Genomic DNA, 24,937 nt, shown 5'->3' with positions numbered 1-24,937 from the left:
TGCTATGGGGCAGGGAACACTTCTGAAAATCAGGTTGACGGAAGGGACAAGCGCCCAATTAGCACTGGCTGCTGATCTCCAGCTATTACTAGTGTAGACTGTAGCTCTCTCACGAGAAAAACATATTCTTGCGCTGTAGAAGCTTTCGAGCCTCTGAAGTGTTATTAGGTAGTATATTTGACAACTGTGATACTGTTCAAGACCAAAAGAAACGAGAAGTAGCTCAATTTGCACAATTTTATTAAAAAAAGGACATTTTAAACAAACCTTTCTAAACTTATACATGAAAATTCAATACAAAACCCACCCCAAACACAGCATGGTTCTAGCAACACACTTCATTTGTCACTTCTTTAAATCCAAAAGATGCCCTTCCACATTATGTAGTCCCACCCACCCATATATATATATATATATATATATATATTTAAAAATCTCTCTCTTTTTGGATGCTGCAACTGTAAACTCAAAGCCAAAACAGACCTGGATGAGGGTGTAGATTTGAAACTTATTCAGGGACAGGAGCAGGAAACTCACATAGAGCACCATTTCCCGGAGTGGCGCGAACCTGTTCTAGCCGCCTTCATATCATTGCCGAGAGCCGACTTTCGCCAGCATTCAACAGATGGAAATTGGAATTTCTTGGATTTTTTTGTAACAGGAAAGCCGAAATCCTGATAAACTATGTATACAGCAAGATACCAATTAATACAAGAATTTGTCACAAGAACCCTGTGGACATCAGTTCACCACACATGCAGAAAACACAAAAGGATTGTGTGACTGTCTGTTCACATCCCCATTTTTATATATATATATATATAAAACAAACCAAAAACACTTTCACACCCCGTTTCTGCTCAAATTGTTCTTCTGCTCAGGTGGAAGAGGTCTGATAGTATTGTCCGTAATTCCATGCATTTGGGTAGTTGTACTAGAGGAGGAAGCAAAAGGGGGAGGTGGGTTAGCAAACTTTTTGCGCCTTCCACACTTGCGCAAAACTCTGCCAAGGGCCAAGAGCTAAAGGGCTCCACCGCTGCAATATTGCAGGTGCAGAGGCCCTTGGCGTTTTTAAAGCCCGAATCCCTGTCATGGCAGAGCTTGACTTTGGCAGGGGTTGCGTGGCAAAGGGGAGCCCGAAAACTTCCCCGTATCCGCTGCTCACCTGGTACCAAGCGTTGTAGTTGTAGGCGGCCTGGTTGGCTTGCATGTCTCCGTCCGCCATCTGCCCAGATGCCAGAGCTGCCTCCTCACCCTGCGCTCGCTTCTCGTCTGGCTCTTCGCAGCTGCAAGATGCAAGAAATGCGCTGCTGTTATTCGACAGAGCAGAGGGCCCAGAGATGGAAAAGTCACCAGCTAGCTAGCAAGTCCTCGACTCGCTGGGTCTGCTTTGCCTCGAATCTTAACTGTCTGATATCCCAGCACGGTAAGGAGCTGGTGGAGAAGGGGGCTTCTGGCACCCCCAGCTCCCTTTCTGTCACCTCCCCACCCTCTAGGGAACGACAAATGGTGGCCCACTTTGTAAGGGCAGGACAACTCAGCTGTCTTGAGGGGGGGGGGGAGAACAAAACATCTCTGTTCCCCTGACCCCCACTTCAGGAAGGGGTCCAGGCCCCTCCCTTTGAGATACTGCACTTGCCTCTCTGCTCTGAAATATTTCCTTTATTTAACATAATTTATATAGCACTCGACTGTAAGTAAACCTCTAAGCTGTTTACAAAAGCATTATATCTTATTCCTCAGTTCTAAAAGGACTGCCTTTTCCAAAATAATAATAATAATAGCAGCAATAATTTATTATTTATACCCCACCCATCTGGCTGGGTCTCCCCTGCATCTAAGCCCTCCTCAACAGTCCCCACCCCAAACCTTTTGAAATTAGGCAGGAGGTGATCAGTGAGGGGGACTTTCTGGCTGCAACATGTGGAATACCCTCATACCCAGCAAGGCTCACCTGGCACCAAATCTGGTGTCTTTCCAATGCCAGGCAAATACCTTTTTATTTGCTCAGACCTTCAAGCTATTGATTATCTCCTTTTATTGTTTGGAGGTTTTTTCCTGATTCTGATGAGCTAATTATATTAATTTATGTGGGGTTTTTTCGGGGGGGGGGGGAGGAGATGTCGTTCTACTGTTGTGTGCTACCTTGCGAGTTTTCTAAACAAAGACTTGACATCCCAATAACTAAATGTCACTTGCCAGAAGCATAGAAACCCTGCTACACATTTGACAAGGAATTCAAGCCTTGGGCGCTATTCAATCCCATCAACCCGGGGAGGGGGGCCGTTAAACCTAAAGCCACCTGCTCCTCATCTATCTTCAGCACAAGAAGAAGCCAGTCGCCTGGCCACCCCTTAATAGGAAGAACAGCCTTGGAAGTTTCCTAAGTTTGAAGAACCTGAGCTGCTGCTTGAATGCTGCCTCCTTTGCTTCTAATGCTTCATGGGAAAAGAGTAAAAAGCTCTTGAGTGCTTGCATTTAAACATGAGGGGGCCTTGTTATACAGTGGTTCCGCTCCTTCCTCCTGGGCTGTGTCCAGAAAGTGGTGGTGGGGGATGAGTGTTCAGACCCCTGGGCTCTCACTTGTGGGGTGCCTCAGGGTTCTGTCCTCTCCCCCATGCTTTTCAACATCTACATGAAGCTGCTGGGAGAGATCATCAGGGGGTTTGGGCTGGGTGTTCATCAGTATGCTACGTCTCTTTCAAATCAGAACCAGTGAAGGCGGTGAAGGCCCTGTGTGAGTGTCTGGAGGCGGTTGGAGGTTGGATAGCGGCTAATGGATTGAGGTTGAATCCTGACAAGGCAGAAGTACTGTTTTGGGGGGACAGGGGGCGGGCGGTTGTGGAGGACTCCCTGGTCCTGAATGGGGTAACTGTGCCCCTGAAGGATCAGGTACGCAGCCTGGGAGTCATTTTGGACTCACAGTTGTCCATGGAGGCGCAGGTCAATTCTGTATCCAGGGCAGCTGTTTATCAGCTCCACCAGGTACGCAGGCTGAGACCCTTTCTGCTCAGAGACTGTCTGGCCAGAGTGGTGCATGCTCTGGTCATCTCCCGCTTGGACTACTGCAATGCGCTCTACGTGGGGCTACCTTTGAAGGTGACCCGGAAACTACAACTAATCCAGAATGCGGCAGCTAGACTGGTGACTGGGGGCGGCCGCCGAGACCATATAACACCGGTCTTCAAAGACCTACATTGGCTCCCAGTACGTTTCCGAGCACAATTCAAAGTGTTGGTGCTGACCTTTAAAGCCCTAAACGGCCTCGGCCCAGTATACCTGAAGGAGCGTCTCCACCCCCATCATTCTGCCCGGATGCTGAGGTCCAGCGCCGAGGGCCTTCTGGCGGTTCCCTCATTGCGAGAAGCAAAGCTACAGGGAACCAGGCAGAGGGCCTTCTTGGCAGTGGCGCCCGCCCTGTGGAACGCCCTCCCATCAGATGTCAAAGCGATAAACAACTACCTGACATTCAGAAGACATCTTAAGGCGGCCCTGTTTAGGGAAGTTTTTAATGTGTGACATTTTAGTGTATTTTTGGTCTCTGTGGAAGCCACCTAGAGTGGCTGGGGAAACCCAGCCAGATGGGCGGGGTACAAACAAACAAACAAATAAATAAATAATGAGGCACATTTTCATAAGTGGCGCATCAGATCATTCTCGACTGCCCACCTCCATGCAGAGGCAGTTTTTTCAGAAAAACTCTTTAGCACATCCGGGAATAGAGCTTCCACTCTGGCCTGTCTGTCTGTGTCTCCCCCCCACCCCCCACCCCAAGAAAGCATGGTCATATTGGGTGAACCAAAATGCATACTTTGGAGTAGGGCAGCCCAGAGAGACTTTTGCAGCTAAGCCTTAAGACTCTCACTGCTCTCTGCTAAACAAGACAGTTCATACCCATTTTCTGCTTTCCTTTTCAAAGACTCTTGCTCCTTCAGAAGGGACTGATGCTCTTCATAGGCATCCATAAGCCTGCAAAGAGGAGAGGGGAGAGAAAAAGAGGCTGCAGGTTAGGCCTTTCTGCTCGTCAGTGCAGGATGCAGAAACATTTCCATTTTGAAAGTTTGTGAACTGACTCACAGTAGTTTAAATCCTCTACTGAAGTTGGCATCAGTGAAGAGAACCCCACTTACTCCCAGGGCCAGAATTTCTGCAACCTTTAGCAGGAAGAACAGTTTTCTACAAAGAATGGTCTCTCATCAACCCTCCTGAACTTTGTCTGCAGCATACATGCCATTAATAGGCATTAAAATGGGCTCAGACGCTGTCCAGTTCCCCTAAGGCTGTTAAGCACATGTAAAACCTCACTTGTTCACATCCAGACCAAAATCTTCAAGGAATTCCACCTTTCGCTGAGAAAATATAATCCTCATTTTTATAGCCAACGTGCCACTGATCGCTTTGTCAAAACACGCAATGATGTTCTCTTCATTTTGTTTCAGGTCTCCATTGTACTCTATTTCCAGCAAGTTGAGATACAGTTTGGGGTTATCCTAGGCAAAATAAATTAAATACAGAAACATTCAGATGGCAATATTCAAGAGTAGTACACAAATTATTACAACCACAATGATGAGGTAGTTAAATATATTGAAGTTACAGGAGAGAATGTCTGAATGGTATGTCAGCGGTGGAGCCTCTCCTTGGGTGCAGGGGGAGTAAGCTGTGCATGCAAGACCTCTTCCTCTCAGAACTACCTCTTTCAAAAATGTTTTCATGCCGAGACTAATTTGCAACTACACTTCCAAAAATCAGATGGCTCAATTTAGCCATGCACAAGATCCTCTAAGTAAGCAGACGCACAGCAAACCAAGAATCCCATGAGCACCAGTCTTCTCTGCATTCTCCTCAGGGATTCATGGTATCATCAAGGTGCATCTTAGAACACCAGAATTATCCCTCCACCTCCTGGCCCAATCAAGGCACAAAAGTCTTGCAGGAGGTTAGGGAGGGGCTGGTACCTTCCTGAGGAGGAAAAACTTTTGCTTGCCTAGAGACATGCACCGGATCTCAATGCCTTGAAAAAATGAATTTTAGTGAGTGCACCTCTATGTGTTCATTATGGAATCTAACATAAATATGCATATTTGTAATGCACAGAACTTTGGAGTGCCCTCTGCTGCCGCCGCCTTAAGCCAGTACTGAGAAGGGTCTTCTGCCGTGAGGTATGGGGCTCCTTTCCCATTTTAATGTCTCTATTGATTCTTCTGGAAATGCACCTACATCTATGGCCCAGGAACTGGGGAAAGGGAGAGAGCTGCACCCCTGGCCACATTACAGCCCCAGGATCTGGCACCCCAGGCACTGCCATGCCAAGCTAGCTCTTCTCTGGAGGGAAGCCTGGAGTTTGGGGCATGGTGTGTAGGGAAGGGAGCCTGGCAACATCAGTTTAGAGGGACTGGTGTCTCCAAGTTGCAGCAAGACGCATTGCAGAGTCAAGAGTCGTCATCACTGTTGCCAGGCACGGGAGCCCCTTGGCAGAGGTGGCAAGGAAGGGGTCCAGTTAGCCCTCCTCCGAGAGCTGCCTACCCTGTCTCTGTCGATGGCGTCCAGAATCACTTTCCTGGCTTTGGGGAGGTTCTTCTGGATTTTGAAAAGGTGCCGAGCGAGCTTGACCGCGAAGAAGGAGGCTTCGTAGCTGGACTTGGCGTTCTTCACAGCTTCCTGGAGCAGGTGCTCAGCCTCCTCCATGTTCCCATGCCTCCGCTCCAAGCTCACTCTCCGCAGGCGGATCATGGCCAGGCCGGAAACGTTCTCCTCAAAGGTCTTCAGAATTCTTCGGGCTTCATTGATATTCCCTAAAAGCAAGGGGAAACGTGTGGGTGTGGAATGGCACCTGGCTGGAATCAGCCAACAGCCCCTCGGGGTCCTCCTGCACAACTCCCTGCCAGGTACCCAAAGATCAGTTTTGGCTTTACTGTAGCTGAGTTAAGTTTCAGATGGGCATGAAAGGGAGGTGGGGGCTTCAAGCACCAGACTTTGTTCAGGTCACTTGATTCCCGCCTTCCTGAGAAGTAGGAAGCAACAACCTGCTACAGTGGTACCTCGGGTTAAGTACTTAATTCGTTCTGAAGGTCCGTTCTTAACCTGAAACTGTTCTTAACCTGAAGCACCACTTTAGCTAATGGGGCCTCCCGCTGCACCTGTGCCGCCACCACATGATTTCTGTTCTTATCCTGAAGCAAAGTTCTTAATCCAGGGTACTATTTCTGAGTCTGTAACCTGAAGCGTATGCAACCCATATGTATGAATATCTCCTTCACACCAAACAGAGAAACTGGAACAAACTAAGAGAATCAATGCACAGGTGTTCATAAATCCGCCCTCAAGTTGTCCAGCAGCACACGCAGCGCCCTCCTCAGGAGTCTCCTTTGTGGTGCAGTTTCAAGGCGGGAATAGTGGAAGTCGCTTCCAAGCAGCAGGAGACATTCCTCCGCCTCTTGCCAAGCCCTCTGGCACTCTCGTGGAGAGGAGCAGGGTGTGCTCTCATATGTGCGGAGGTTGAGAGTAGACAGATAAAAACAGGAGTCTCCCTGCAAGGAGGGCTGATTACAGTCGTCATGGGTGGCAAGTGTCTGCACACACCCAGCAGATTCCATGCACAGATTCTGCAATGTCCTGGAAAAGATCCTCAACTTCAAATAGAAGACACAGACACTTAAATACACCCTGATCTACATTTTACTACCAGCTACTAGAGTCACAAACTTTGCTAAATTTTACCATCTGCATAATCTCTTCTTCTAACCAGGCTCTGCAACCAATTCAGAGAAGCAGCAACGTTAGCACAGACTGCAAAGTGAGGTTAGAGGAAAACGGCAAGTGTTCCTATTTTGCAGGCATGTAATCCCCATAGGGATACTGGAAAGAGACCCTAAGAAGTGCTGCTACTAGGAGAGGAGTCAACAGTGTTACAGCAGGGATATGACATTAAGCACCTCCTTGAATCCTCTGTACAGCACTGGTCTTTCAGTCAGGTCTGATCGCTGAGATGCCAATCACGGTCCTAAGCAGAAGACCTGAACCTTCAAGATGTGCCCTACTATCAATGTTTATAGGGCCTCATTCACTTCTCCAGAATTTGCAGTGGCTGTTTCATCCACGGATGAGCAACCTTTCCTGGGTTGCCAAATGATCAAAATACTGGGATATGGAGATGCGTATCTCCAGATGGTCTACGACCATTTACATTTACTCTTATCCTGCGGCAAGGAAAAAAGTGCATGTATCCTCATTTGCTTTTATTCTTGTTATAGTCTTCTTCATGGAGTGGCTTACAAGGAGGCATTTAAGTTTGTAGAGAAAATGACTGACTGAGCGGTGAGCCTCCAAGAGCCTGCCGTTCTGTTTGGCTGAAGGATGCCTCTGCTACCCATTCCTTCCTCTCGGAGACCCGGCTCCTCACTCACCTTGCTGTTCTTCAAAGGCTGCCCAGAGCAAGTGCACCATCGGCTTCTTTGAGAGGTGTATCGTGCAGGCCCGGCTGTAGACGTGCCTCACTCCTTCGATGCTGTGGTTCTCCATATACTTGGCATACTGCATTTGAAGACAGAGCAGAGACTGAACAATTCACAGCTTACTCTGGGCTGCTAAATACTTGAGAGAACTATAAAATTCTTGTGTTTAAACCCATTCAGCACCTTTATTGAACCATTAGACTAGTTTCTGTAAGGAGGGACGAAGAGAGGCAACGAAGTTGGCATATGCAGCTGTCAAATCTGGTTGCAAGCAGACCATCTCCTAATGCAACAGATATAGTTATACATGAACAACATTCAAACAAGAGTACAGAAGGTTAGTCACTGATCATCAATGTTTGCAAAGGCAGAGAGCTGTGCGTGGGAGACACGCCCCGTACCTTGATCCAAAACTCCTCATAGAGGGCACAGGAGATCACACAGCGCTCAAAGAGGACCACCACTCGCTCATGAGTCCCGTTTTCAATCTCAAAGTCCAAGTACTCCTTCCAGTTCTTCAGCTGAGTTTTCTCCAGAGGTTTAACGTGAAAATAAGGTCGTTTTATCTGAAATGGAGGAGAACCAAGGGAACGGAAAGTAAACCAGTTTTACAATGGCGACAAAACTTTCATCTGCCACTTAATCCCGCCAAGCACGTGAGAAACTGGAACCTGCTGCTATCTAAGCGAAGGCCTGCTCAGAATCAACACATCCATATATAAGTGAATGCGGAGGAGAGGTGTGGATCGCATTATTCCCCCTACATTTTTCCAAACCTGTGAACAAGGCCTCCATGCGCCCAGCTTGGAGACAATCACAAGTTTGAAGACCCTCCACAAGTCGTGGACAGACCTCCGGAATAATACTGTTGCTCCTTCCACACATTAATTTATACATGGATTAATGTGTGATCAGCCCTATACCCCCTGAAGTGTAGTTTCAAGAACAGCTGACCAAGCTAGCAAGTTCCCTATACAGAAAGACCTAACAAAGATCAGGCACAGAACTCTTGGGTCCAATAAGAATGCACAGCTCTCAGCCTTGCTCTGTTTCAATTCAATAAGTGGCTGCATTCCTTAAGAACACAGAAGAGTCATCATGTCTCAAAGGTGGCCAAACAGATGTCTTCATTCCAAGTAGGATGCAATGGCAAGATCCCTCTTTCCATTGCTTCTTATTGCCAAACCTGGGCCTCCTCTACGGTTCTTTTAGCGAGTATAATCTGCTCATTGTGCCTCATGGGCATCCTTTACACTTTGGCCAATTCTCATTTGCCATTTCGTTGCTCATTCACTGACTTTGGAGAAATCTTTTTGGCGCTCTTTGCAATCTGCTTTGCTTTTCAGCCTTAACTCCCCAACCCTGCACACCCTCAAGCTCTTAAGGAACCTAACTTCTTACCTCCCTGCATTGTAAGGATTGCCCACTGATTGGTACCCTTTTGCCTCCTACTCTTGAATCATCACCAATCCAAAAGGGCCTGTCTTCTTATCTCCTGGCCACCAGGAGGGGGGCTTTGCCCAAAAGTCCTCCCCAATTACCAAAATACAACCTTTGCTCAGATTTCGGCCAAAGCATTCTTCTTTTCTAAGCACCCTCTGTGTTCTAAAGGAGAACTCCTAAACCACTCCAACTTGTAAATGTTCTGTACTGCTAGGAAGTTGCTCCCTTCAGGCTGCACTTATGGACTTCCTGGAGATGTCTAGCTGGCCACCACTGGAAAAAAGAATGCTGGACTAGATGCCCCTGCCTTAGAGGAGAGCACTGCTGGGTGAGACGGCAGAAACAGGATCATGGGACTTTAAAAAAAATCAACCGCTCAGACACTAAGTTAGAAGGGTAAAGCAAGCAGAATGTGGGTATCTAGAGATCTATCCCATTTTATAATTTTTTGCTTCTTTAATGGCCACACCTAAAAAACCACTTGTCTCTGAAATCTTGAGACGCTATTAAGCCAATTAAGAGTATCCAACAGAGATCGGATCTCATCTCTCCTACACCCCACGTTCTTTGGAGCCTATGGACAAGCAAACACCCTGAACAGAAGCAGCATCAAAGGAGACAACAGAAGCAGATGTCTTGGTAAGAAGTCCCACATGTCTCATTACATTTATAAAAATGCTGCAATTTCATTAAAAATGTAAGTATCAGAGCATTACAAAACTACAAAAAACAAAAATCACAGATCACTGGCTAACTAGCAGAAATTATTTTATTCTTTAACTATCCACATTAGGTGGGGGCATAGGAAAGTTTTCAATGAACATTTCAAAATTAATACAAAAACCACTGGCTGAATCTCTGCTGGAAGAGCATCCCTCAAGACCAGGCCAATAACACTGGAGCCTTCTCCAACTTGGGGGATAATCAGCAGCGCCATTAAATATCATCTTGGTGACTGAGATAAGATATAAGGATTCAGGCAACCCCTCGGGTGCCCTGGACCGAAGTTGTTCAAGGCTTTGTAAATTAATACAAGGGCCCCGAACACGGCTTGGCAGCAGATGGGCAGCCAGTGCAGATCTTTTCACAACAGTGCCACATGTTGCCGGCTATCTGCCCTCATTAGCCCAGCAAAGCCTGCCTAACGCTGGACTGAACTCTGGCCACTTTGAGCTGCTTGCAAGGGGGAACGCAATAGGAAAACTGCCTATTCTTCATATATGGTCACAACTGTTAATTTGTATTTTGTGGCAAATTTTTACATTTGAAGCAAAAGCACAGCCTGTAAAGGAATTTGCTATTGGTGTTCCGGCTTCAAAGAGAGAGAGCTTTGGTTAGTTGTTGGCATCTGTCTGTCTTGGGACACAGTGGGTGGAATTGTATCTCACAGGGGGAAAGTGCTCTGCCCAGCAACCACCAGCCCCTGCTTCCAGAAAAGCTGGGGTACTGAAGACATCAAGCAAGCGACCTCACTTATGAATCCTTACATTTATACAGAAATCAATTAATTTCACAGGTGCTCGGCTTGCCTACAAGCAGATAATTCTGTAGTCCAAGAGGCATGAGGACTGTATGCCCCAAGATTTTAGGTATCGCTCCCAGAGAGTATAAAGGATCTATATACAAGTGGTACCTCTAGTTACGGACTCAATCCATTCTGGGGTGCCGTTTGCACCCCAAAAAGTAACTAGAGCGCCACTTCTGTGCACGGCAAAACCCAGAAGTATACACTTCTGGGTTTGCCGTGTTCGCAAGCCAAAAAGATGCAACATGAACCTAATGCAACACGAGGTATGGCTGTAATCACAAACTACTATGCTTTTGTTATAGCAGCCATTTGATGTCTTGTGTTTATTGTTGAAATGAAAATATATGAATTATGTTAACAGGAAATTTGACTTCAATGATTTTCATTGGTCTTTTTGCACTCTGATTTGCACTTTCTAGAAAAGCAGTCCACACATTTTAAATTAAATAAGCAATCAGTGAAGTGTAGCGCAGACTCCAAAAATGCACTGTGTTGAACCTCAAAATAGGGGACCCCAGTTGCAAACCCTGCTCAGCCATGAAGGTGTATACAAGTGCCATTAAAAAACTGAAACCATGAGACTGCAGAGGTGGACTACAGAGGCCATGCTGGCTGGGGCTGATACAAGCCAGAGATCAACAACATCTCCACCCCTGCCTTAGTCTAACTTGCTAGGAGAGGCTGCCTGGCCTGCCCTGAACGCCATTGGGGAAGGGTAGGATTAGTAAGCTTAACTGGACATCCAGAACCGCAATTCAAGATGCAAGAAGACTCTGTGCTGTTTTTGTGGCAATATACTAACACAGCAATCCCTCTGGATTTTTATTTTTTAAGTGTATTAAGGATGAAAAAGCTATACTATACAGGTACATCCCTCTGCCATTTGGATTCAAGAGAAAGCTTGCACTTTAGCCCATTAAATGTGTATCTAATATTCAAAATACTCCCAGTCGAATGCAAAGCTGTTAATTAAAGTCTGCTGGCCGCAGCAGAAGCTGAGTGCAATACAAAGGGATGTGGAGCCACACCCAAGTTACTCAGGAATATCTTTATGTAGAGTATGAATTTGCTTTAGGACCTGCCCAAGTTGGGTGGCCTTGACAGATTGCAACACATCCCATTTCACTCACCTCTTCCTCCAAGGTGGAGCTCCAAAAGCCGCCACCACAGACAAGCTCTAGGCAGAATGTTATGATAACCTTAACTCCGCTTGAAGTCATCTTAAGGGTAGGAAGCCCTTGGCCAAGGCAGGCGGCTGGTGCTGCCCTGGGCTCCTGGGGGCTAACCCTCCAGGCAGGGAGTCACTACCTTCTGCTGCTTTCAAGTCAGGGCCCCTGCCTAGCAATACTGATGACCTTCCACACCCAGCAGCCAAGAGGTTGTGCATTTACTCAAAACAGCACTTTGCAGTTATTTGTCATAGGAGGAGACAGTTCGTTTTCTCTTTATGCAAACTAAGCCAACTGGAGATCAGATGAGAACACTGTTATTGGCCCTTACAGTGAAGAAATAAATAATCTTGTGCCAATGTAAAGCTCCTGAACTTGGCACCTTTGATATTTCAGACGGTTTAAACTGCTAAATAAAATGACTCAAACAATACATACTACACATCACACAAATACAGCAATCCTGAGGGCAAGAAAGCAAAGAAGGCGCATGAAATTCCAAATGCAAGCAAGAGATAAGGCTGCAATCTCAAGTTTGTCGGGCATGCGCTATCTGAGGGATTAAACAACTCTTCTTTCATCACTGAGGGGGCCTGCCTACAAGCAGCAAACAGGGAAACAGGGAAAGTTCCCGTAAGGCAACCACAAAAAATGCTGATGCAATGGCACCTCTGTGTAGAATTGTCACTCTGAGTAAGTAATACCTCTGGCTCAGAGATCTGCACCAATTCAATCTGCTACAGGTTCAGGTTCAAGGTGTAACCTTTATCTTGGCAGCTTGAGATCAGTTTACTTGCAAGACCACTTTGCCTTATATATGCCCACTTGATTGCTTCCATCTGCAGAACCAGCACTGTTAACAGGTGCCATGTAATACATAAGAAGTCAATCTTTGAGTGTGGCAGCACCTACACGTAGGAAATCCCTGCTTATTGACATCAGGCAAGCACCTTCAATGTACTTTTTTCAGTGCTTGCTAAAAACATTTTTGTTTAGGCAAGCCATTATTTCACTGTACAAATGACTTAGCAAGCATAAGAAGAACTGTAGGACTGACGCCTAGCAAGTCTTGTGGATGAAGTCTGTGGAACCAGGTGGCGGCTCAAAGGTAAGTTTGTGCGCTTCAACTACAAGCTGCTTTGGACATGACCCACAAATGCCAGAAACAGCTTCTCCAGGGAAGTCCAAAGCGGCTGCTGCTGCCGCCTCCTCCTCCACGGAATTACAAAAGCATGTTATGCAAAGGAACTTACCCCTTCCTCAAAGGTCCACCTCTTGCTGACTTCATGCTCATTGTGATTGAACATTTCTTGATGAATCTCAATGATTCTGTGACGCATGTTTTCTATTTCAGTGATTAGCTAAACAAATACAGAAAGGAAAGGGTTTGACAAAATCCAGACACGCTTTTATGAGGCAGTGAGCTTCAAAATTTTCCTTCTGAAGCAAGCACACACTGTGCTCAAGAGGGGATCCAGAAAATCTGCCCGGCTGGGACTTTGAAATGTGATGTCCTTGGACTCTATTGCCAGCACAGCACCTGGGATCTGCAGAATCCAGTTCTTAAGGACAAACCTCTAGTCTGACCACAGCGAAGGAGAACAACAAGTACCTAAGTCAAGGGTAGATTTCAAGTTTTCCAAATTCAAGGTACCACATTCGTTACGTCCACCTAAAGCAACAGGAGAAGACCTCTGGTTGAGAATCTTGGGAGAGTTCTTGCCAGTCAGATTTGGCAATAGTGAGCTCGATGGATCATTGGTCTATAGGTCTGGCAGCTGCTTATATATCCTTCTTTCTTCTAAACACCCACAACAAAGGGGTAGGGAGACCCTGCACGGCACTTCTGCTGCTCGCTGTGCTTCACAGGCCCTGCCACAGATCTGTTGCCTCAAATACACGGAGTGACAGCTCTCCTTATCCCCATCTTTTGAAAGAAGGAACTCTAGCATTTCCAAATTTTGGTGAAGGGAACTGCTAACAGGATTCAGCATTTCTGCTGCCTGAGGTGCTGCTTCCTGTGACAGGTAGCCAGCCTTCCCCTTAACTTTGAAGCTGCAGCTGAGCTGGAATCGTCCCAACAGCTGCAGGGTAATCCATCCACCTCCTCAGCTGGGAGTAAGGCAGGGCTTTATCTATTTATTAAAGTATTTATGATCTGCGTTTTTCATAAAAGTATATAAAGGTTGTATACAACATAAAAAGGTTCAGTAAAATTGACAAAAGCTTCCATAAGACAACATGTCTTGTAGCTACATCATCAGGGTATTTAGGAACCCGTAACAGAACCCTCCTTGCTGAGGAAAGGCAGGAAGGAGGGATTTGGATATTGCTACCTAAAGACATTTAGAGAGAAATGAAGAAGTGACCAAGCCAGAAAAAAGGGGGGAAATGGGGAAGGGGTTTGCTGTTGACAACCAATCTGCCTCAACAGCAATGCTGGCCAAAAACTGGTAGACCCTGCCTGCAAACTACTTGTATAAATACAGTGGTACCTCGGGTTAAGTACTTAATTCGTTCCGGGGGTCCGTTCTTAACCTGAAACTGTTCTTAACCTGAAGCACCACTTTAGCTAATGGGGCTCCAGCTGCCGCCACGTCGCTGGAACACGATTTCTGTTCTCATCCCAAGGCAAAGTTCTTAACCCGAGGTATTATTTCTGGGTTAGCGGAGTCTGTAACATGTAGCGTATGTAACTTGAAGCGTATGTAACCCGAGGTACCACTGTAAATGCTAAAGGTCAGATCTTGCGTCAGTTCAGGCTCTACTCTAACCAGAATCAAGAAGAAAGGCTTCAGAAGCACATGTGCTAAAACTAGGACAGGAATATGGAGAGCTGCTATGGGTGAGAGACAAGGCAGGGAATAACTTTAAAGGCAGAAAGCAAAGGACGGCAGCTGGCAAATGCGGAAACATGACACCAGATACAGACACGCCCGGCTTCTGAATGTGCTTTCAAAGAGCTCTAGTCAGCAAAAGATCCAGGCGTTTTATGAGCAGCTGAATAAATTAGGCCTATGCAAAACTGCTGTTATTAACCCCGAGGAAAAAAACTGGGCAAGCTATGCACAGTTACCTTAGCAGGGTCAGTTATATCTTCAGTTCCAGAAGGGAGGTCATCTCCAGGGGGGGCATCCTCCCCATTATGGCTATTGGAAGAAGCGAGTTCTCTGCGCAGTTGGATAAACTGTTCAGTAGTAAGAAGGTCCCGGGGCAGGTTATTCTGGACATGCTCTTTGAACCTTCAGTCGAGAGAGAGAATGAGAATGAATTTGTGGACTGTTCTAAGATGAAACTGGACAGCTCTTTGCCACAACGAAACTGCTCTAGGAAGAACCCAGGCAGCAAGTGTTGCATTTGTTACTTTTTAATAAGCAACCAGCTGGCCTTGCTTTCCAGAAACGCCTTTTCTCATTTCATCTGGTTGCCCTTGACCGTTGCAGCTCTTCTTTATAATCACATATTACAAAAAAACAACAACCCACTAACATAAGATGTTAAGTTGCTTGTTAGGAGCTTATTCATCTTCCAAAAGGAAGCCCTGAAGCTCAGCTGCATTACCACAAATAACTCAGAAAGCCACCCCTGCTGCTCTATTTCACACTTGCAGTTAGTCAGAAATTCAGGAATTTAACCCCTGGGAAACATTTAAGAAACTGACATCCAGTTTGTGCCCATCAACCAGCTCACAGACAACACAATGACACAGTAAGCGTCTGTGCCCAAGGAGAAGATTTGTCACCCTATCAGGACTTACCAGGGCTTTCCGTAGCTGAACTGCTCTTACAGATGCCAAGCTATTTCTCTGGGACAGATAAAATTATGCTACCTAGCAGAGAATACATGCCTGGCAGAACATTTATAAGTGCTCATCATCATAATGAATGCCATGTATAAAGTGCTGAAAATTATTAGATGCTCCACTACACATGACATTTTCACAGTTACATTGCTCAGGTGTATCGTCGTCTCAATTTCCTCCTTTAGAATACAACCAGAACACACATGCAACTAACAACTTCAAGGCCTTTCAGTGCTGCAATAATAGGACATTACAGAAACCAAAAGTGTAACACTAACTCAACCTTAACAACCTCCTTACCTTTGGAAATGATGGCTGTAAAGCTGGGTGGGAATCCCAAGAATGCGGTCAAATACGGCAGTCACTGCTCTCAGGTTAGCCTGTTCATTTTCCCAGTTTATATACATTTCCCAGAGTTTGTCAGAGCGGAAATCTGTCCCTGCAGCTAAGACTGCATGTTCGTAGGTCCTGGGAGGTAAGACAATTTATGTCATCATGGAAATACTTCATTAGTCCTGAGCACAGATCCTGCTCAGGTGGCTAGAGTTTCTCCCACTCACTAAAAAATAAAACATGGCAAAATCATGCACTCATTGGCTGCTTAATATATAATGGATAGCACCCAAAATTCTCTGTCTTATGAATAATTGTGAATCACCCTGTGGTCTTCAGATGAAGGATGGTATGAAAATTAATTAAAGGGATAAATGGAAGCTGCTTTATGCCAAATCCGCCTCCTGGTCCATCTAGCCCAGCACTGTTCACAAGAATTGGCTATGGCTCTCGAGGGTTTCAGAGAGCTGTTCCCAGCCCTGCCTGGAGATGGCACTGGACACTGGACCCAGGACACTAAACCAAACCTTCCAGGCTCCGAAGGGGAGGAGGGGAAAGCGGAGGGGGAAACTGGGCTTGCTCACATTTTGCAAAACCATAGTTTATCTGAAAACAGTCATCATCAGCCTTTTAAATCTGACTGTTCTGATAGAATTTGATACTGTTCATTTTTTAGGCGATTTTGGCTCAGATGTCATTTCTGCAATATTCTATACCCCCAATTCCTGAACTGATGCAAAATATCAAAAGCACTTTCCTTCCATCAGTGACAATGTAAAAATTTTAAGATCCGAAGACAAACCAGTGTAAAATTTAACAAAAAGCTCCCTCACTCTTTCAAAACAATACCCTTTCTTCAACACCCTCAAAAAGACCGCTAGACTAAGGATGTGGTGACATGAAAGTTTATTTCAATTTGACTGAATTGTCCAGTTGACAAACTGGCTTTAACAGCAACTAGTGAAATATGTGAACACAGAACACATTTCATTAACCAAACTGGGAGAAGGTATTAAAAGCAGACTTCCACACCCTCTTGTTGAAAAGAATGAAATTTGTGATGACACAGAAAACGATCAGGGTTCTCACCGTGCAATGCCAGAAAATATTCCGTGTGAACCATTATTTTAAATTTACAAAACATGCCTATGATGCGTTTTAATCCTTGTTGGCCCCTCCCTCAATTTAAGGCAGGGATGGGGAACGCTCCTCTGCCCTGCAGACTCCATCTGGCCAGTGAGGATTCCACGCTGGATGCAGATGGAAGGGCTTCTCTTCTGCCCCGGCCAGCACAGAAACGCAGCAAATGGCAGGCATCTAGATTATTAACCCGTGTTTCTTTCGTGGAATCGCAGACTTGGAAGGGCCCCTGGGGAGGTGGGTCATCTAGTCCAACCACCTGCAATGCAGATCTACTCCAGATCAGGACTTTGGCATGGGGAACAACAAGGCTTTAATCATTTCCCCACTTGGGGTTGCAGCCCCAAAAAGGTCCCCGGGTGACGGCTTCCCTTTCATTCCAATGGGAATACCCCCCTGCTCAGGGTTCCAAACTACAGGAGTCAGGGTGGGGAGGGCTACCCCCCAGCAGCAGGGGGCAAAGGGGTGAAGCTTCCACTTCTAATGCCTGGAGTGTCCTGATGCAGGCAATTTGCATTTGCGGGGGGGGAGGGGGGAGTCTTCCCCCTCAATGCAAGCTGGAGACAATATGAATGAATGGGATGTGGCATGTGGGCAAGAAATTACTACTACTACTATTATTTTATCTATTTGTTTGTTTGTATACCACCCTTTATCCCTAGATCTTAGGGCAGTTCACACCATACAAATGCAAGATGAAAACACAAAATGCATAATCAAAACAATAACCCAAACAAAACAAACCTCTGTGTGCGCGTTAATGAGCATGGGGTGCTTCCAGGCATACTGGCATGCAGGGCACATGACCCACAGAAGAATGTGTCCCTGAAGGAAGTTTCTCCACCCCAATTGCTGTTAACTCAAAGACATTACAAGCTGAGAGCTGCAGCCTGAGCAGAGGTCTACATCCAGGTCTCCCAAGACCAGTTCAGACGAGTCAGTTTCAATTTCACACCCCAATGGTCTACTCCAGGAGCTTTGATAGCAGAAGCAGTGTGCCTGCCCTCTGTTCAACTCAGATGGAAAATGAGAAGGCTGTTTTTCACATGACTGAGCACAGCTCTACGCAAAACTCCACCCCACAGGGTATTTATATTGGATTGTTTTTGCAAACAACTTACCCCCTAATGGTCCCAACAGTTTCAGGGTCACTGGGATCCAGCGTCTCTTTGAGGAAGTTTATGTAATGGATCCAGAGATCAACACTAAGAGGTATTGCCTGGAGTCCCCTTCGATATACCTACAAAGAGAACACCAAAAGGCTATTTTTCGAATCCTTACTTAGGTGGCATAAGAGAGGCAACACTGTGTTATCCGGTGAACCTTAAGAAATACTAATGTACTGGAATTTTGTTTAAATAATCTACCATTACCATTGGGTGGAGGTTGGCTAGAACATGGCAATGCTCTGATCTCCACGTGCGGAGTCTTGATCTTCAAAGCGCAGCAGTCCCTGCATCTGACCAGGCTGTGTGGGCAGGCTTTGGGGTACAGACCATAGGGCACAGACCCTTTAGAGCACCAATGACAGCGTCTGACCAAAAATGCAATAAGATGTAGCAATGGTGACCAGCAAAACCAACCACAGTGTTCGAATTTTGCGAAATAATAATAAATGTATAACGTAAGTGACAGAAAAGCCCTGCCCTACTTGTTAAGCTGCAGTGTAATGCAGACGCTTGCACTGCAAAGCTTGACAAACTGTAGTAGAGGTTTAACGCACCTGCCAACAAAGAGAGAAGATATTAGCTCCGAGTGCCACAAGGAGGGACAAGCGCAAACAGAAAGCCCTGTACGAAGAGTGGAAGGTACTGGTAGCCAAAGAGTTACTTTCTGTGGTTTGGTCGGTGTTTGGCTCACAGGACCCAAGAGCAACAGCTGAAACCCACAGCCTACATACCTCGTCCGACTGCTTCATGTTGCTGTGCCGCTTCTCAAGGTCTGCATATTTTTTCCAATAGCCGTAGCAATATGGGTAGTGTGCAAAAAAACTGTCGAAGGCTTTTCTGGCAGCTAGTAAATGGTTCTGGGGGGGAAACACACAGCTCAGTTTCAGAGGTCTTAGACTTTGCATAGGTCATTCCACACATTATCAGGAGGAAGTTCTGTCAAAAGTGAGGCCTCCCCGAATCCAGAACAATAGCACTTCTTTTAAAAGAGCCAACCAACAGGGGCTGCTTGCCTGGACATTCTTCATCCATGCACAACAAAAGAAAAGGCTGAAGGAAAAGTAGAAGTCCTGCAAACCTTAGAAATCACAACCTCCTCTGGATTTCACAACCATCTTATAAAGAAATAAACAAGAATCTTTCTAGTATTTATCAATGAGCAGAATCCGTGGAACGACAGCACAAAGACAGGCATACACAATCACTACCCCTCAGCTCTGGAATGCTCTTCCACAACATGCTCAAAATCCTGGCCAGCAATGGAAAACCAACATTTTTATGAAAGCTTTCAACAGGTGAAAACCACCAAAATGAAAGGGATACCTCTCACAAAGTTAGCCTTTGGGATTAAAAAAAAAAAACCCCTCTCAAGAAGTACTTTAGTTAGTCTAGTGCTATCTGTATTAAAGAACCAGAACTATTCTTTTCAAAGGGCTGGACCATATGAGTTATATAGATTTGATTTGTAGAACAAAAACTTATTCAACGATCCAAAGAAATACTAAGTTTAAGAACTGCTGTCTAAGAATTTACAGCCTGCTGCAAATAGTCTTCTAATTTGTCTAATTTAGAACAGCCTAGGCATGCAGAGGGACCTTCCCAGTTGTTGTGAGAGCAACTGTCTCTATTATTTGAACTTTCTCTCCCTGCTGTGAAAACCCCCAAAACACAAGTATCTTCCAGACAATGTTGCAAGACCTTTGAACCAGCTGGTGATGACCAGTTATTTGTATCAGATGCTTTAATATATCCTGTACTTTAAATTCTTGTTTATTTCATTGCATGCTAGGAACACTTTGGGGGTTATGGCACCACTTGAAATATCAAAATCAGCGCTGACGTACTGAAGCACTGCCCATTTGAAAGAGGACAGGGGAGAGAAAAAGACAAACCACTTGCTTACCTCTTGTTCTACATACTGCAGGAGATAGACCCAGCCCGTGAAATCTTGTGGATTAGTTTCAACCACCTTCCAGAATTTTTCAAACTCGGGAGGGAATGAAGGTTCAGGGTCACCAGTCTTTGCAGCTTCATTGTCTGCCATTTCACTGTCCTGGGTAGTTTCTTCCAGAGTGTTGTCGCCGGGAGAGTTGTCAGGGGACTGCTCCATCTCCGTCACACTCATGATCTCCGTGCTGAAGTCAGCTGGTTGCTCACTCTTGGCATCAGTGTCCTTGCCCATGCTCTCGCTTTTCAAGTTACTGTTGTCTTCCTTATGATCTGAACTCTGCATAGCGACAAGACACTCCTCTTGTTCTGTTAGAAAATAACCTGTTGAAGTGGAAAATCATCGTCATCATCATCTGCTGGGGATAAGATTCCTAAAACAAGGGCAGCTGACACTATACATCCCCAGATAGAGGGGAATAAAAATGTTGAAGAACCAAGGATGAATGAATGAGACGTGCACCAAAACACCCTGAGCATCAGTGGCTGGATTGGGATACAATCCTAGATATCAGAGTTAAAACTGACTTACAGTTCTGCATCTTGGTTCCCCTAGTCAATGTATTTGTCAAGTATTGAGTGAGAAGCAAACAGTTTTCAGACTCTCTCCTCTGGCATCAGAAGAAAGGAAGCCTGAAGGCCAAAACCAAATTACTGGCTAAAGATACCGTATTTTTCGCTCTATAACACGCACCCGACCATAACACGCACGTAGTTTTTAGAGGAGGAAAATCCGGAGGCATGCCACCTGTAGGCATTCCCTCCATAACACGGACAGACATTTCTCCTTACTTTCTAGGAGGAAAAAAGTGAGTGTTATGGTGCAAAAAATATGGTAATTAATTTAAGAACTGTCCCCAATTTGTAAACAGTGGGTGATATTACTCAGTGTAGACCCACTGACATTAAGGAACATGATTAGGGTAGGTTCATTAATTTCAATGGGCGTTTTTGGAGTAAAACCTTTGGTTGAATACCACTTGCTGTACCTGCACTTCTCAGATAAATCTGAAGGTGAGGGCAGGTGGGGGAGGCAGAGAGCAGTATGAGATTGACAAGCAAGCACACACATATACACATCCAAAGATGAAGAGAACTAACCAAAATCTGAAGAAGGTGTGCACTCAATACTGATAGAAAAAACAAAGCAAACTCTAAAAAAGTTTGGTGCTCATACCTTAAATCCCAGCTCTCCTAGTTTAGTAGAAAAAAAAAAAAACCCTGGAAAATGCCACTGCAGCCCAAACCTTAGCCTACATAACTTACTAGAAAGTAAATTTATTTGAATTGTTTCATATTCTGAAGAAATACCTAAAATTACTGATAGCTATATAGAAGTCTTCTGCATTATTAAATGCTGTTAATAATAAAATACTGTTACAGTACTGTACTATCATCCAAGCTCTTGGCTAGCCTATCTTTCCTTCCAACAGCTGGGACTTTATCAGCCACATGGCCTTTCTTTTATACACACACCCATCAAAGATAAGTGGCAGCCCTCCAAATGAAGGTTAACGCTTTTGTTGGGAAACTTGTAGGCTTTCTGCTGTGCTAACTATGACAGCGGAATTGCATTTCAGTTCCCTCTCTGAATGTAATGTTCCAATTAACTGGTTGAGATACTCTGAAATAATCCTATTAATACTAACAACAAAACACAGACCACTAGCTGTAGAGGAGCCGGAAAGTCCAACTCAAGCCCCACAAGATAATAGGGACTCACAAGTTGGAAGGGACCCTGAGGGTCATCGAATCCAACCTGTGAAATGCAGGGATCTCAGCAAAAGCATCCCTGACAGATGGCCATCCAAACCTCTGCTTGAAAACCTCCAAGGAAGGAGAGTCCACCACCTTCCAAGGGAAACCATTCCACTGTCAAACAGCTCTTACTATCAGAAAATTATTCCTGGTGTTTCTGACTAGCCCTTTAGAGACTCATCTTTCCTCCCGCTCACAGTTCCTGAATTGCCTGCAAACCGAAACCCACATCCACACACCCTGGAACAGCTTGCCCCAGCTGTTACTTTCCCCATAAACCCTCCAAAGCACACAACAATCACATGCCCTACTCTGGAAGACCAGCCGAAAAGAGTGAGCTCCCGCCAACCCCTGAACACAAGTAAGTAACAACAGGCACAAATGCTTCTAGCCAGCCCATCTCCCACACTTCCTTTGCAAGGCAGCCCCGATGCTCTCAGAACTCTCACCTCAGAAAAGGGTTCCAAGAGCTCTGCACTGGAATGCCAAACAGGCAGAGAGGCCCTCCCTATTCCCTGCACAGTCAGACAACCTGCAAACATCTAAACCCCAAATCTTCAAAACCACAATGGCTTTTAAAGCAAAATGGGGCACCTACCTTGGCAAAGTGGCTTCCCCAGCGTGCAATTAGACTAGTTGCAAAAACCCCATCCCATCCCTGAGAGTCATGCGTCACCACCTCTGTGATAATTCCAAACTTTGGAAGACCAAAGGCCTTGCCCACATAATTTAATCAAGCTAGGAGAAATGAGCGTCAGGCCTTGATGTGGGTATTCTCCCGTACTGCTTTATGAGCAAGACGGTAACAATTAACAACCTGTAATCAAGGCTGATGATGATCATCAATCACAACACTTCTATAACCGAGACAGTAAAAATCAGTTCCCAGCATCTCTACATGAGAAATGTAGCTTAAGTAATTAATACTTTCAGAATAAAAGGAAAAGCAATTATATAATTACAGATTTTTTTCCAGGGGTTGGACAGTGATGAAGAAAATTAAAGTTTCAACCACAACACAAATTTGGGTGTGCTCTTAGATGTAGCCCTAAGTCTGCGTGCCCAGCTTTCTGCAGTGGCCGGGACTGCATTTGCACACTTGTGCCTGTTCTAGCACACAACTTTTGCACATTTAACCTGTGCACATTCAGCTTTATGCATTTAGCAAAATAATCGTTAAAACTGAAAAACTGGGTAGAAAGGGGGTGGGTGTCCAGGGGAAAAAAAGCTCTGGCAACCCCACCTGACATTGCACCCAACCTGATTTTAGTTTTGGCACACTTCCCAGAATGTAACCCCTTGTAAATTGCAGGCTTACTCTGTTTTTAGGACCCACCCTACTTTTGTAATTGTAATTTGTTTTTAATGTTTTTAATGTTTTATTTTAGTGTAATGGTGTGACACACCTTAGGCCCTTAGGGTGAGAGTATGTAAAATTAAAAATGTCCAATACGACTCTCAAAACAAAGAGCATAAAACGTCCACACACTTAAACCCACCTATAAAAAACAAAGAATAGCAGCAATAAGCCTCAGCCCTAAATAAACAGCACTAACTGCAGCCAATGACCAGAAAGTCTTATTGAAATAAGCAAAGCCTCACATGCCTTCCCCAAAAACAATTAAGGAGGTGAATCTCCACACACGCCCATGTGGCTTATTCCAAAGAAGGAGAAAGACTATCAAAATATCCAGCTACCAAAACATCTTGGGATTTCAGTAATCGATTAAAACTTGCAATGCGGGGCAGAACATTTTCCAGCACTTTATTTTTCTATGTTCTACAGTGGTACCTCGGGTTAAGTACTTAATTTGTTCCGGAGGTCTGTTCTTAACCTGAAGCACCACTTTAGCTAATGGGGCCTCCTGCTGCTGCTACACCACTGGAGCTCGAATTCTGTTCTCATCCTGAAGCAAAGTTCTTAACCCGAGGTACTATTTCTGGGTTAGCGGAGTCTGTAACCTGAAGCGCCTGTAACCTGAAGCGTCTGTAACCCAAGGTACCACTGTATTTTCTATTTCGTTGAGTACAACAGTAACGATGAAAACGTGCCAAGTTCAAAGGCAGAAGACTTAGCCTGCTCCAAAGTTTACTAAATAACAAGCTGGAATCAAATGATTCTCTACCTTTTCAATGCAAACTGAACTTTCCCTCCCAGAAAGCCCTTGTCGTAGATTAGGAGAGAGACACGCAGCGCTTTTCTCCCCCCCCCCGCCATGGTGGGGCTGGGACCCCCCTTCGCCTCCACCCCCCCCCCCGCCCTCAGCGCCTGGCCCAGGGGGATAAGAGGCAGGCAGGGCCCGGTGGTCAGGACCTGGGTTCGAATCCCGCCTCGGGTGGCGGGGGGGGGGGGCGACAGTCGCTGAGCCTATCCCGCCTCGCAGGGTTGATGTTGGTGTTTAAATGGGATTTTTTTTGGGGGGTGTCCGTTTCGGCCACCAGGAGGAGGAGGAGGAAGGCCGTAATGCCCCCCAGGCCTCGTTCCAGGTCCCCCGGTCTCTTCCCCGGACCCCCCATGGAAACCCCTCAGGGGGCGTCCGCCTCTCTCCCCCCCCGTCACGTGGCCCATGGGGCGGGGCTCACCTGCCTCCCCCCCCCCAATTCCTGAGGGAGCCTTGGCGCCCCTCCCCCCGCCGCGCGAGGCGGGAACGGGAAGGAAGGCAGGCAGGCGGCGCCTCCCCCCTCAGGAGACCCAGCGGGGCCTCCGCCGCCGCCGCTTCCCCCCAGAGGCCTTTCCCACCTGGCCCAGCGCGCTCTCTGCCATGGGGCCTCCGCCTCTTCTAGGCCGCCCGGCTGAGGGACTGGCTGGGAAGGCCGCACTGCGCAGGCGCCACGGGCCTCCGGCCTGGCTCCGAGCTGAGCTGCGGCCCCGTCGGCGGGAAAGGAGCGGCGCAGGCGCAAGAGGGAGGAGGCGGGGCCGCGCAGGCGCCGGAGAGGCCGAGGGGGCGGGGCTCCGGGGGCGTCGCTTTCCAGCGCGGGCGGGGCAGGGAAGAACGGGCCTCTGAGCTGGTGCAGAGTTTTTCTCCCGCCGCCGCGCTCTGCTCTCTTCCCAAGGCAGGGCGGGGCTCCCCCGAAAGAGCCCGATAAGATGCAGAGCATTTCTTATAGGTATTTATGGTTCCTGTTTATCGGGGTCGGATTTAGGTTGGATGAGGCCCTCAGCTGCTGAAGATAATGGGGGCCCTTTATAGGTC

At 46.3% G+C, this 24,937-nt stretch overlaps 1 protein-coding gene across 1 annotated transcript; it reads right to left on the bottom strand.

Annotated features, from left to right (window-relative positions):
- Positions 1-223: 223 nt before the first annotated feature.
- Positions 224-24,622, bottom strand: PRPF39 (pre-mRNA processing factor 39). Its single transcript, XM_081196181.1, has 14 exons — positions 24,484-24,622; positions 19,942-20,309; positions 18,770-18,895; positions 17,991-18,109; positions 15,697-15,864; positions 14,671-14,836; positions 12,848-12,955; positions 7,856-8,020; positions 7,407-7,533; positions 5,527-5,795; positions 4,306-4,490; positions 3,895-3,969; positions 1,166-1,286; positions 224-934 (listed from the first exon to the last, which is right to left on the bottom strand). Exons 2-14 carry the CDS (start codon positions 20,269-20,271, stop codon positions 878-880), a joined length of 2,016 nt encoding a protein of 671 aa, XP_081052307.1. The 5' UTR covers positions 20,272-20,309; positions 24,484-24,622; the 3' UTR covers positions 224-877.
- Between the last annotated feature and the right edge of the window lie 315 nt (positions 24,623-24,937).

The sequence above is a fragment of the Podarcis bocagei genome (assembly GCF_964188305.1).
Source record: "Podarcis bocagei genome assembly, chromosome: 1".
NCBI classification, from domain to species: Eukaryota; Metazoa; Chordata; class Lepidosauria; order Squamata; family Lacertidae; genus Podarcis; species Podarcis bocagei.
This window is presented reverse-complemented; position numbering and strand designations above follow the sequence as displayed.

Bases quoted from the DNA above. Each gene is read 5' to 3' on its own strand.
- PRPF39 (XM_081196181.1), bottom strand. From the start codon at position 20,271: ATGCAGAGTTCAGATCATAAGGAAGACAACAGTAACTTGAAAAGCGAG. The intron at 14,837-15,696 runs GTAAGGAGGTTG...TCTCGACTGAAG, and splicing joins TACAGCCATCATTTCCAAAG to GTTCAAAGAGCATGTCCAGA. The intron at 935-1,165 runs GTGAGCAGCGGA...TTCCTCCTCTAG, and splicing joins ACTACAACGCTTGGTACCAG to TACAACTACCCAAATGCATG.